Genomic DNA, 13,505 nt, shown 5'->3' with positions numbered 1-13,505 from the left:
CAATCTCCGCTTGAGATTTGATTGGCTAGAGGATTGATTGATTGGATTATCTAGAGTCTATACTAATAAACCGGCCGTCAATCCGATTGAGGATTGGCCGGTTTACTAACCACGCTGTCGCATTTGGATCATTCAATAGCTGGCAAGTGCTGGTCCACTCATCAGCGATTTAGATGAATCCTGCATGATAGGGTGTGGCTGTCTCTGGTTGTCGAAAGGTCTATGGAGCAGCGTCTGCTTGCTCTTAGTGATGATTCTAAAGTCAAGTTCTGGCTTTCTTCGAAACACCAAGGTCCAGGAACCAGTGCGCACTCTGATAAATTAAGGCTACCCCCATGGCCTAGAGATGTTCCGTCGGTGAAGGGGAATTCGGTCAGCGTCGCAAACGCGAAGGAGAAGTACTCCAAGTTCATCGAGGTAATCGAGCCATTGCCCTCGACCAGCCACACTACCATAGTGGTGAACAACGAGATGAAGGGGCGCTGGGCTGGGTGGTTACCCGGGATGGAGTGCGAGAGCAACGGCTCGGGCAACCCCTCGTGTATGGCCTTCAACTTGTGCGGACCCTCGGTCTTCTTCGCGGTGAAGAGGAAGTGGGAACCGGGTTTTGAGTGCGTACTAGAACACGGCCCTCCTCATCGTCCTCGGCATGTTGCTCGGCTCCGCGCTCATGGCTACCTCCACGATCTCGAGCATAGACGGGTACGAGACCGTGATCTCGAGTGGGGCCCCGGCAGCCGCATGGCCCCATTCCTGTACAGAGACAGCGAGGTAGCCCTGGTCCCGTCCAGTGACGTCTAAACTTTCAGCCTCGTGGACTCGTTTGTGGTCAGAGACGCGGTTGCACAGGTTGCCATGTTCATACGCCTGCGGTAGGTCCCCAACATCGTAACGATCTCTTGTGGAACTGGGAAGTTCTAGGCATGTAAGAAGGTCAAGAAGGACGTTAAACGTGAAGTCACGAAATGATTGAAGGAGCTCAACGAGGGTATAGCTGAGTGAGCGATTTGAATCCGTGGAGAACGGTGACGAAGTTCGTGCTCCCGGTAATATCAAGACTTGGATTCCAAAAGCATAAAGGGTGACCCAAAACACGTGAAGTCCTCCTTTAGTTGATTTAGGCCTCTGAATTGTTACCTTTATAACCTGTATTTGGTCGGCATCACAAACCTCTAGCCTCTACCCATCATCAGCCTCGAAGTATCGCCGTCTCCTCTTTACCGCTAGACCCATAGGGGTAGCAGGAAGCATTCGATCAATAAGCCCTCTACGGTGACCTCCACACTCCCGCCTTAGCATCTCTTTCCGGGATTTGTAAATCTAGTCAGGAATTCACGTTTTTAGAGAAGCAGCAGTACACACAGGTGGTCTCCCAAGTGTCAAAATAGTTACGCTTTTCCCAACCGGCTTAGGAGCCAACGTTATTAACAGCTTCCTTGGGATAATCTCATCCGCACGCATATCATACCGCGGACTAATCTCCACGCGGAAGTTTCTAAAAATCTGCCAACCGCCAGTAAGGCTGGCTCGACCTCTTACCTCAAAAACAACCTTGTTCATCTCCATACACGCCACAGTCATTCCAAGGCACTTGGTGCTCCCGTAGTTAAACACCAGCTCCAAGTCCCTTCGCATCAATGTTACCCTCTCCACATCATCGACTAGCCACCGCTCCGGCCGAAACGCCTCGACATCGGCGCCGAACACGTCGCCTAGCTGCGCGGCTTTGGAGTTGATGCCAATGAATGTGCCGCCGGGAATATTGTAACCGCCGAGCACGTCGCCGGCGGCAGGGGCCATGCGTTCACAGAGTTAGAAGGATGGCGGGTAGATGTGAAGGGCCTCGGAGATACAGGCGCCGAATTATGGAAGAGCATTGATAGTAGCTTGTTCAGCGGGGAAGCTGGGATCCAAGTCCATAGCAGCATCAATCTCGGCTTGGAGTTTTGAGTGCACGCCGGGGGTGGAGAGAATGAGGAAGAGGATGGATGTGATCGCCGTGGTGGTCGTTTCGATACCCGCGCTCCTAGGCGAGAGTGAGGAGTGGTAGAGAAGGAACTAGAGAAGGGAGGTGGGGATTTACATGATTATGAGAAGCTCGCCAACGGCTTCTTTTTGGCCGAGACCACGCGCGAGGAACGAGTCAAGCATGTCGATTTTCGGACCGTGGCATTGAAACCGGCTATTCACTTCTTCTCGGATAATCTGGTCCCGAATTAGAATCCGCAAAGTTAAAATCCACAAGACAGCTGCATGAACCTACACCAAGCACATTACCCAGCGGCGTGCCATCGCCTGGAGTTGGTGCAACCCACCGGCTCAAGATAGGGAGTGAAGACAGCATCACTAAGAAGCCCTTTAATTCTGGCAACACTGAAAGGCATGTCTGCACTCTAGTCCCTGCGCAGAAGATTTAGATGAACTTGTGCTGGTCGTTATCAGCCTCGACGCTTCCGAACAGTGAAGGAACTGGACTGGACTGGGTTGGGTTAGCAACCAAATCCACTCCAACCCAGCGGAAACGCTGCGGAGCTCCAGGAGCTACAGGGGCTCCACGCTAGTGATTTGTAAGGTGTTGAAGCTGAGTATATTGCCTAAAGTAGCTTAGCGTGGGCTAAATTGAGGGTGAGAAGTGACCAAACCTACTACCTAAATTGCGATCCCCGAGCCATCGCTAACCACCATATTATCCTCATCTGCATCTACAACCTTAATAGGTGGTGCAGGACCCTCTAATATAGCCTCCTCTTCAACCTCACGTAGTTCCTGCTCGGCCAACGCGTCGTCGTCACCGTCAGCAGCTATAGCATCTGCTTCCTCGCATTGTGAGACCCTTAATTGCTCCGCCGCCTGCTCAGCAAGTAAGGCTGGTGATACTCGCGATGCACTAAGCGACGCGGCGTGCTCCGCATCATTAAATGCTTCCTGAGCAGGAGGGCCGTAGGATGACCGTAGACACTCGTTTGCCTTAATTATATCAATTCCAAGGCGTCTCCTACGCTTATCTAGCAATATAGATGCGCTGCTGAATAGCCTCTTGCACTTATCGCTTATCGGCGGCACAGCAAGAACGTCTAATGTAAAGCGGGCGAGGTCCGGCCAGGTATAATATCGATTGTTCCACCATGCAATAATGTCATCAACATCGAGAGAGGCACCTGGTGTTGCTCCGGCACGCACCTGGCCAGCTGCGAGAGGAGCTGTTTTAATATACTCGGCTAGGATAACGCTGTCAGTAACCGGGGCTGCATAGCGTGCACCAAGGAAGCTGGTGATAGAGCGCTGAGGGCATACAGCCTCGTCAACAGGCGCGGCGTCGGCCATAGCGATGAGGTGTTGGACGGGGGTGCGAATAGCTTCAAAAACGGGCACAGGACGGGCAAGAGATTTTGTAGGGGAATAGGTCGCAATCTATATGGCTACGCTAACAGTTTTGAGACAGGATCCCCTTGCAGGCCTCGGAGTATATAGCTCAGCCAATCAGAGGCCTCAGCTAGCCTGCCTCAACCTCAACACCACGACTTCCTCGGTATGAGAGAAAAGCTGTGGAGCGCCTGGGTGCTCCACGGCCTCAAACCCACCCCGCGCCGGACCAATCAGAAGTCGAACCCAGAGCTATATTAAGAGTAACCCATCCAACCCAGTCCAAATTAACCCAGTCCAGTTCCTTCACTGCTTCCGAAGGGCTTCCCGAGGCACATGTGTGATATGATGTCCACCGCCAGAAACCTGAAGGTTCGCATAATGTCGAGAGCGACATTATGAGACGAAGCATACTGTTCACGCAATTGATCTTGACGGAGTACGTATTCTTAGCCAGCTAGCCTACGGAGTATGGTACGGTTAGCTCGGCTACCTTGATATAGAACATGGTTCCTATACTTAGCCCACACAGTTCTACGGTACGGCTACGTAAGCCTCCACACACACAGAGTATATATACGGCGTACGTAGCCTAGATAGATGCTCATCCAATACATCACTTACCTCGTTCAATGCATTGTTTCACCTCCATCCTCAAATTGTATCACCACAACCATGCCTACAGAATCTGAAATTATCGAGGCTCGTGTTCAAAGTGCCATTGAGGCATATCACAACATGGAAACCCCTAATGCTGCGGCCGCTGCACGCCTACACAACGCGCCGCCCGATCGCGTGTGCCGACGCCTCGAGGGCATACCAAGCAAGATGAAGAGGCCTGGCAGCAATAAGAAGCTTGATATACACCAGGAGGCTACGGTCTTGGCCTATATTAATCGCATGGATCGCATTGGAACCGCCGCCTTGTTCCACCAAGTGCATAATGCTGCACAGCGCATCCTGAAGCTACACGCACCTCACGGCACCGTACCGGTCACTCTTGGACGCGACTGGACCAAAGAACTTCCTTAAGAGGCACAAGGAAACAACACACAAGGTCAAACAGAAGCCAATAGAAATCGATTGGGCGGCATCTAATAATGCTAAGCCCATCCAGGAATAGTTCAGCCGCTATCGAGCTATTAAGCAGAAATACAGAATTCTGCCGGCAGATGAATGTAATTTCAATAAGTCCGGGTTTTGCATTGGAATAGGGGGCAATTAGTGGGTTATTACACGCTGTGAGGACACTAAGAGAATACACACGGCCAACAAAACAAACTGCAATTGGGCCTCGGTGTTGGAGTTAATTAGTGGTGGTAGTATTGCACTCGTACCAGCTGTTATCATTAAGGGCGCCCAAATCATGCACTACTGCGGTCTCCCAAGCATCTCGGTTGTGTCACTCTCCTTACAGCCTAGCAGCAAGTTTGCCCTGCGACCCCATATTCTCGGATTCTGTCCTCCCCGACATGCATCAGCGCCTGCCCACTCCTTGCTGTGCCTATGCCGGACGTGCATTCTCTTCAAGTGGACTTCTTCTGTTCGGAAGTGTTGGATCTGGACAGGGCCGAGGCGACGGCGCGCTTGATCCCTTCTTCCATGCCAACGCGGGGGCGATATCCCAGCCGCTGCTTTGCTTTTGTAATATCGAAGGTGCGGACCTCAGCCGTGTACTTGAGCATTCGCGTCGTGATGCTTGGCTGTTTTCCCAGTGTGCCAACCTAGTAGGCCCATTCGAAGACAGAGAGCACAAAGATAGCAATGCCCAACGGAATGAACCATAGATCCTTGTCGGCGATTGGGAGACCAATCTCGGCCGCGACAAAGCGAGAAAAGTCCCAGAATGGCCACGGGTCGCCGTTGGTCAAGAAGAAAGCCTCGCCATCCACGCGGGACTCCTTCGGAACTGGTTCCTTTGACAGAGATGCCTCCACGAGCTTCTTGGCGGCCAGAATGTGCCCTTCTGCGGCATTCCCAGCGTAGATGAAATCGTAGAGATTCTTGCCAGTGCCGACGCGGAACTTGGCTTTGCCGGTTCGAGTGCGATCGACTGCTTGGTGAGGACTTGGTCGTCTTCGCCGAAGACGGTGGACAAGCGGATTGCCGCAGTGAGGAGGCCATTCTTGCCGTTGGCTTTGAGAACTAAGTCCTCCCCAATCTTCTTGGTTCTGGCATAGACGCCCCCGTCGACTGGACACTCTGGAAGTGGCCACGTCTCGTTCGCCCAGATGATGTCGTCGTAGGAATTCTGCACTACTTCAGAGCTGGAGGTGTGCACGCAGACTTTGATGCCGCACTCCATAGCGCAGTCGAGGACGTTCTGGGTGCCTGTGATGTTGACTTCTTCGAGTAGATGCTTGCTGGCAATAAGTGAGTTTGGGGACGCCGTATTGATGATGACATCGGTTTTGGACTCTTTCAGGGCGGTGAGCACATCCTGCTTGGAAGAAATGCTGCCATTGACGTATCGAGCTCCGGGGTAGCGGTTATGCTTGGTCGCGATATCGAAGACGGTGACGCTTGCCGCCTAGCCAGATTCGAGGAGTTGCTTGACGATACTGTGTCCGACTAATCCACAGCCCCCAATCACCAAGACGGAGCCGAGATGAAACTCCATGATGGCCGGACTGGCACGAAGTAGAGAATGGACTCGAAGAAGGCCGGTATGTGATGAGGGCGGGCAAAATGAGCCAAGTGGTGAGGGTGTGGAGAGTGGAAGGTGAAGATCAGAAGAGGATGGTTAATATATGAGATGGTCTATTTTACGCGGGCACGTGATCGCGACTGCATCGGCCTCCGGCCTCACATCGCTGCTTAGTGTTTTAAGCCTCTATCGCCACGACGTCGCCTTACGCAGCCAGTATAAGGGGGTAACCTGAGCGGGCTGCCGCCCTCCCTGCTAGCGCGGGCGTGGCGATAGCTATAAGCAGCGTATTATAAATCCACAGAAAACACCAGAATATACTAGACTAGCTAGATAATATAAAATAACGGCAGGGGGGCCTTGTATTTTGTATTAAAAATTGCCGAATTTTGTTTGCCGGCAGCGTAGCTATTACCCTGTTTAATATCCTATTCTTTAAAATTAAGGCACCCGTTTTTTCTACCGCAAGCGTGATATTTTATATACCCTCTTTTAATACGCCGGTTAGAAATACTATAAAATTGCTAATTTCTTTAGTATTCCTTGTAAAACTATATTAAATTCCCTTTTTTTCTAGAAATAGACCCCTTTAAAAGCAGAAAAAAAGGAAGCTAAATATTAATACTCTAACTTAACTATTAGGGCTTAAGGTTAGAATTAAAATAAGTTGTATTAATATTAACAAAAGATAAATATAAGAAAGGAAAAGGTTTCTAGGTTTAACGCTGTTATAAACTAAAGGTCGGAGCAATATTAATCTGTTCCGCGGAGCCCTAATCACGTGACTATTAGGCACGTGTTATGCGAGCGAACGTATAGCTATAATATATCTCCCTTTTCTAAAGAAGTCCCTTTTATAGAGCTGTATTTTTTTTATACTTACTATATACTGTTTTTTTATATTATAGAAAGACTTAGGCGGAGATCTATTGCAGTAAAAATTGCGGCTAGGGTAGGCTCCTAATCTAATAGTATTTTAAATAATTAGTAAGGTTTTAGTTTATTAGGGTTTTTATAGTGGAAATTAGCTATAAGGCAAGGATATTCCTTAGTATAGGTATAGTTATCCTATTAGAGATTATTATAGCTAATAAACTTAATTTTATACTAAAAAAGTTCTTTTTTTCTAGTAGCAAGGTTAATTTAGCCCTTATATATACGGCAGTTAATAACCTTTTCAGCGTTGCCTTTCTAGTATATATCTGTTATTTTAATAAAAAGCGGTGGATTATTATACTAGCCTTTTATAGGAACAGTATTAGCTAGGTAGAGTAACTAAAAATAAAAAATAGGGTGGATATTAGATATACCCTTAGGTAGTTTAAACTTATAGGCGCTGCTGTTTTTATAGCTCTTAAGCACCTTAAACAGGCTAAGCTTTTTAAAGTTAAGCTTTTTATTTAGTTAGGTTGTTTTTGTCACGATAGCGCTACACGCGAGAGGTCGAGGGCTTAAAAAGGAGCGTTGATTAGGTGCTATGTACAATGCTACGTGGAGAATTAAGACGTTGTGTAAGGGACAGGAAGACGGGAGACGGGCCACCGGATATAAGGGCGTGGCCGAGCGCGTGGCGTACGGCCTCTATGCCGTTTCGGCGCGTGGCACGCGTGTACGCGAGGTCCTTACCAGATCAGGTGATAGGAAAAGGGGGCAGCCGGTAGGTGGCTGGAGCGGGACAGGATAGGAAGCGGAAGCGAGACGGGAGCGGAGCAGGGCAGGCAGGGCAGGAGGCCGGCCAGCGGTAGTAGGCCGGTGCAGATTGCTGGAGTTGTAGCAATCTGCGGCAGAATTTCGGTAGGTAGGGTGTCGCGGTCGATACCGTGACAGTACCCCCCTCCTAAACCCAAGTCTCTTAGCGAGTAGAAGGCGCTGTTTATAATATATACGGCTATTTATCAGGAGTAGGGCCGTGAATTAAATCTTAATTAAGGTTTTAGGGTCCAGCAGGACGGGGCTTATCGGACGCAGGATTGTAAGCTTCGGGGTGGCGGCAATAATAATCAGCCGCAGCAGTAGTATCCTTTAGGTCGTCAACAGGTTGCCAGGACAGGTTGTTGTATCCAGTCCATCGGACTAAGTACTTGTATTGCTTTTGGCGCCGGTTTAGGCGCATGCCTTTAATACAGTTAATATACTATTTAGTTTCTTCTTTAACTTAAATAGGTTTAGGTAGGGGTAACTCCTGGCCAGGCAGGTAGTTAGCTTGCAGAGCGGCAGGACAGAGTAATAAAATATAGAAGACAGGATATATCTTTATAGATTTAGGTAGGCCTAGTTAATAGGCGTATAGAAAGATAATCTATATAATTAGGAACTTCCCTAGGTTCTTCTAATTAAGCTTCTTAGCGGGTTAATTTGTACGGATATTCCGTGTATCTAACTAAACTTTATTACCTACTTTATAGGCCGGTGCGCCTATATATTTTTAGTTAGCGTATTCTTCTTATATTGCTTAGGCCTAAGTTATCTCTTTATAGATAAACTGCTTAATATCTAATATCTTATTAACTATCTAATTAGCCTTAAGTGCTTGCAGTACTTAATAGGCAGGGCGCGGAGTTCCTAATAGCGGTTTAAAGCCTATTCTTAGGTGTTGTCCTAAGATAGTAATAAATAGTATTACTGTTATTAATTTAGATTAGGTGTTATTCGCCTTAAACTAAGCGGACGGCAGCTAGGTAACCTAGTTATTTTGCTTATAGTTTATATAGGCGCGGAGGACTTATTCTAGTATTAAATTAGCCTTCTCTATTTAGCTATTAGTTTCCGGGTGGAAGGCTAATAATAATTAGGCTTTAATGCGTAGTTGCTTACAGAGTTTATCCTAAAATGCGGAGATAAACTGCGATCCTTAATCGGATACGCATATATTAGGCAATCCGTAATATACCTAAATATATCGGTAGAATAGGTTGGCTGTAGCCTTAGCTATAATTATTCTATAGGAAATTATATATTAGTACTTACTTAGGCGGTCTACTATAACTATAATATTAGTGCAGCCTTTAAATTCGGGTAGTTTAATAATAAAGTTAATAGAAATATCTTGCCAGCAATACTGCAGGACAGGTAGGGGTTTTAGGAAGCTATTATACTTTTTTCTTAAAGCCTTTATATAGTAACAGGTATAATAGTATACTATAAATCGGCGGATTATTTTAAATATATACAGCTAGTAGTATTCTTTTTAGAGGATTTCTAGAGTTTTTCTATATCTAGGGTGGCCGCCAACGGGGGAATTATGCACGTGACGAAGCAGTTTAATCTTTAGTTTATTATTATTAGGAATTGCTATTTAGTTGCGGAAGTAGAGCTTGCTATCTTACTTTTTGCATTTACTTAGGGTAATCTTCTTAAAGCGGCGTACTCCGGAGTATAATATTTCCAGAACTTCCTGGATAAACTTATTATTTAGGTATTTATCCTTAATAATCTCCTAAATTATTTAGTTAGTTTCTGTTAGATTTAACTGTGTAAATAGGTTGGGACAGAGCAGTATCTAATTTCGGGCTGCTTAAGCTTTTTCTTGCGCAGGCGCATCTTGCGTATAACGCGTTAAGGCGTTAGGCTTCTTACTGTACTTGCCAGGTTAGTAGGTAATTAAAAAGTTAAATTAGGACAGGTATTTAGACTAATAAGCCTGTCGGTGGCTTAACTGCTTTATAGTTATAAAGTACTGCAGGTTTTTATAGTTACTAAGAACCTAAATTAGAAATACTACGCCTTTTAGTTTAGGCCGCCACTATTTAAAGCATTAGATAATTACTAAAAGTTCCTTATTATAGATCTTATAGTTATATTTAGTAGAACTTAATTATTTTAAAAAGTAGGCTACAGGTCGGAGTATTCCTTATTTATCTATTTGCAAGAGCACTCCAGCATTTATATAGTTAAATAAATCGGCCTTAATAATAATTGGCAGTTTAGGGTTAAAATAACAGAGGATTAGGGCGGTGGTAAACGCTGTCTTAAGTTATTTAAATACCGCACGGCAGAACTTATTAAACCGGAACAGAACGTCCTTCTTTATAAGTGCAATTAGGGGAGCGGCCAGGCTAAAGAAATTATTAATAAATTATTAGTAAAAGTTTATAAATCCAACGAAGGCTCGTACGTTTTTAATATTGTAGGGGACTTCCTAGTTATAAATATCCTTAATCTTATTTAGGTTTATACTAATTCCGCCGGTTAATATTACGTACCCTAGGTAGGTAACCTTATCCTAATAGAATTTGCACTTATTAACATTTAGTTATAGGCCGGCGGCTTCTATTACTTTTAGAACTAGCTTTATATAATACTAGTAGTTTTTAAAGTTTTTGCTATATATTAGAATATTATTAATATATATAGTATAGAATATATCTAGGTACAGGCGGAGCACGTCGTTTATATAGTATTGGAACGTGCTAGAAGCGTTAGCCAATCTAAATAGCATTACTAGGTATTTAAACAGGCCGTATCACGTCCGGAAAGCAGTTAGCTATTTATCTCCTTTCGCGATTTATAAGCGATTGAATACGGAGATAATATTAAGCTTTATATAGTATTTCGCTTTACTTAATTATGCCAGGGTCTCTTAAATTAAGGGGATTAGGTATTAGTTTTTAATAGTTATAGTATTTAGCGCGCAGTAGTTAACACAGAATTATAGGCCTCCTCCGGGCTTCTTAATAAAGATAACCGGAAAGGTAATAGGTAATAAACTAGCACAGATAAATCCTTTCGCGAGGTTATTGTTAAGGTACTTCCTTAGCACCTTTAATTCATTTTATAACATTCTATATAATAGGCTAAATCCGTGCAGTTTGCTGTTTTTAAGCATAATTTTATAATTATACGTTTAGTATTTAGGTAACTTATTAGCTTCCTATTAGGAGAAGGTCTTTAGCAAATAGTAATATTATACTAGGACTTTTATAGCTAGGTCGGTTTAGGTTTTTAGAGCTAAGGCCTTATTAATATTAGTAATAGTAATAGCAAAGATTTTATAATTAGGTTGTTAGGCTAATCGGGTTATAAACGCCGCGTTTAGCATACGGATATCTGTCCGGGTATTAGGTTTAAATTTAGAATTAGATTTAGTTTCGGGTTTAGTTTCTAGCTTAGGTTTAGAGTTAAGTATATTTATCTGGCGTACTATTTTAGGAAGCTAGTAATTATATCGGTATTATATAGACAGGCTTAATTGCTGTAAGCAAGAGCGTTAGGTTAAAGGTGTTAGGCACTGCTTAATAAGGGGCGCTTTAGGAAGCTATTCTATATAAGTTCTTATTACAGAGGTTTAGAAGTTGCGCAGGTATTGCGCCTAGTATTAGGACAATCGAAATAATAGTTATTAGTTATTGTAGTTAAATCTAATACAGTGCTTATATAGCCAGGGCTGTTCTAGTAGCAGCTTATATTTACTAAGTTCTAGTATATAGAGACGGATCTATTCTATATAGTTTAGGTGGCGGAGGGTTACTTATATAGAGTGCGTAATCTATCCTTTTTTAAGCGTTTTTCTATTAAATTTAGTTAGGCGTAAAATATAAGGGAGCAGGTTAAAGCGAAGGTTTTATGCGCGCGCCAGATTCCTGTAAATATAACCTATGCCTGTAGCTCTACTATTAATTAGAGCTATAGTATTTATATAGGTAGGGCCTTATTATATAGAAATAGGGATAAGAATTTATTATTTCTAGGAGTTAGGTTTAGGTTCTTTAAATAGGTTTATAGAAATCCGGGGTTAAAATAGTCCCGGGGGGCAACTTAGCCCTAGGATAGGGCTTTTAACAACTTCTTTATACAGGATAAGCGGCTACCTCTAGATTAATTAGAGCTAGAGGATAAAGTAGTAGATATAGAGGAACGGCGGGCAGATAAGAATCGGGTGGAATTAGTTAATTGCGCGTATATGCGCGGTCGGGGGCTTAAAGGCTTATCTATGCTAGATAATTAGACTTAGGGTAAGAGAATAGAGCAATTGCGGGAGATATAGCCATGCTTTCTATATTTAAAGCAGAGGCCCTTTTAACAATATTTATCTTATTCGGCTGAGCCGGCTGGAGCATATTTAGATATATTAATTTCTATTATATCTGGGTTCTTTTATAATAGAGGGGAATATTAAAAGGGTCGGCCGGGCAGGAATTATAGATTATTATTATACTTCGCAATTAAGTTAGTATAGTTGTTTAGATTATCCGGGGTAGTAGCGCTAACTATTACACGGCGGAGTTTATTAGAGAGGGAGTATTAGAGCTAAGTTATTAGGCCAGCTTTGTTCAGATCTATATTAGCGGCAAGTTGTCGGAATTTAGCAAAGTATAATATAAAGGCACGCCTTCCTTACTTTAGTATATAGAGTTAATTTAAGAATATAAGTTTCTGGTTTAGATTACTGTATATAGCCTGCAGGAATTAGACAAGTTAATTAATAGTATAGATATCTTAGTCTATTAAGGGGTTAATAAGCGTTAATAGGTTAGATTCTAATTAAGAGTAAGCGTATAGCAGGCGAGCATGTTTAGTTAGGTATTAATTAGCATTTCCTTCCAGTTTATACTATAGTTGTCGGACGAAGATTAGGAGTTCCTTTTAACTTCCCTTAAATATTAGAGGGTTAATTAAATATTTAGTTTTTAGGGTTGGCGGGGCGGCGGCTATTAGGGAGGAGTCTATTAAAGTCGGCGGAGTAACTTTAATAGTTAGGGTCCGTATATAGTTTATATTATTGGCAGGTATTAAGCTATTATTTAATTTATAAACAGAAGGCCCTGCAAATTATTAGTTGGGCGCTAGTAGTAGAGTAGGGGTAGATTTAGACTAAATTGCGGCTACTTCCTCCTGCAGAGCAGCAATTTCCTATTTCTAGGCGGATAGGACTTCTATTACAGCAGCCTGCTATTCCTTTATAAAGCTAACGAGCTCTAGAAGTATTATAGTCGGGTTAGTAGAGGTGTCTATAGTAGTAAAAGTAGATATAATATAATATTATAATAGTGCTACACGCGAGAGGTTAAAGGCTTAAAGAGGAGCGTTAATTAGGTGCTATATATAATGCTACGTGGAGAATTAAGACGTTGTGTAAGGAATAGGAAGACGGGAGACGGGCCACCGGATATAAGAGCGTGGCTAAGCGCGTGGCGTACGGCCTCTATGCCGTTTCAGCGCGTGGCATGCGTATACGCGAGGTCCTTACCAGATTAGGTGATAGGAAAAGGGGGCAGCCGGTAGGTGGCTGGAGCGGGACAGGATAGGAAGCGGAAGCAAGACGGGAGTAGAGCAGGGCAGGCAGGGCAGGAGGCCGGCTAGCAGTAGTAGGCCGGTGCAGATTGCTGGAGTTGTAGCAATCTGCGGCAGAATTTTAGTAGGTAGGGTATTGCGGTCGATACTATAATAAATACTATATATATAGACTATAGTTTCTATACTTATAATAGTAAAGGTATAATACTAGGCGCGCAGGCTATTATTAATACTATATGCGCAGACTATAGTCTCTATACTT

General features: G+C 44.1%; 5 protein-coding genes across 5 annotated transcripts; 2 read left to right on the top strand and 3 right to left on the bottom strand.

The window, feature by feature from the left end:
• Positions 1-222: 222 nt before the first annotated feature.
• BDZ99DRAFT_500657 (uncharacterized protein) lies at positions 223-1,082 on the top strand (the record flags this gene model as incomplete). Its single annotated transcript, XM_033723741.1, has 1 exon — positions 223-1,082. One exon carries the CDS (start codon positions 223-225, stop codon positions 799-801), a length of 579 nt encoding a protein of 192 aa, XP_033574441.1. The 3' UTR covers positions 802-1,082.
• A 445-nt stretch (positions 1,083-1,527) lies between these two features.
• On the bottom strand, positions 1,528-1,785 carry BDZ99DRAFT_350275 (uncharacterized protein; the record flags this gene model as incomplete). The annotated part of the gene is made up of 1 exon (XM_033714499.1): positions 1,528-1,785. A coding segment is annotated over one exon (258 nt), but the record flags the coding sequence as incomplete, so codon positions are not given.
• Positions 1,786-1,863: 78 nt separating this feature from the next.
• On the bottom strand, positions 1,864-2,151 carry BDZ99DRAFT_523089 (uncharacterized protein; the record flags this gene model as incomplete). Its single annotated transcript, XM_033725773.1, has 2 exons — positions 1,864-2,026; positions 2,084-2,151. 2 exons carry the CDS (start codon positions 2,149-2,151, stop codon positions 1,864-1,866), a joined length of 231 nt encoding a protein of 76 aa, XP_033574439.1.
• A 1,887-nt stretch (positions 2,152-4,038) lies between these two features.
• BDZ99DRAFT_523087 (uncharacterized protein) lies at positions 4,039-4,395 on the top strand (the record flags this gene model as incomplete). Its single annotated transcript, XM_033725772.1, has 1 exon — positions 4,039-4,395. One exon carries the CDS (start codon positions 4,039-4,041, stop codon positions 4,393-4,395), a length of 357 nt encoding a protein of 118 aa, XP_033574438.1.
• Positions 4,396-4,690: 295 nt separating this feature from the next.
• BDZ99DRAFT_510320 (putative sterol-4-alpha-carboxylate 3-dehydrogenase, decarboxylating) lies at positions 4,691-5,983 on the bottom strand (the record flags this gene model as incomplete). Its single annotated transcript, XM_033724464.1, has 4 exons — positions 4,691-5,066; positions 5,109-5,387; positions 5,432-5,838; positions 5,926-5,983. 4 exons carry the CDS (start codon positions 5,981-5,983, stop codon positions 4,890-4,892), a joined length of 921 nt encoding a protein of 306 aa, XP_033574437.1. The 3' UTR covers positions 4,691-4,889.
• Positions 5,984-13,505: the final 7,522 nt, after the last annotated feature.

This window comes from Mytilinidion resinicola (assembly GCF_010093595.1).
Source record: "Mytilinidion resinicola strain CBS 304.34 unplaced genomic scaffold BDZ99scaffold_14, whole genome shotgun sequence".
NCBI classification, from domain to species: domain Eukaryota; kingdom Fungi; phylum Ascomycota; class Dothideomycetes; order Mytilinidiales; family Mytilinidiaceae; genus Mytilinidion; species Mytilinidion resinicola.
The sequence above is the reverse complement of the archived record's forward strand: the minus strand, read 5'-3'. Positions and strand labels throughout refer to the sequence as shown.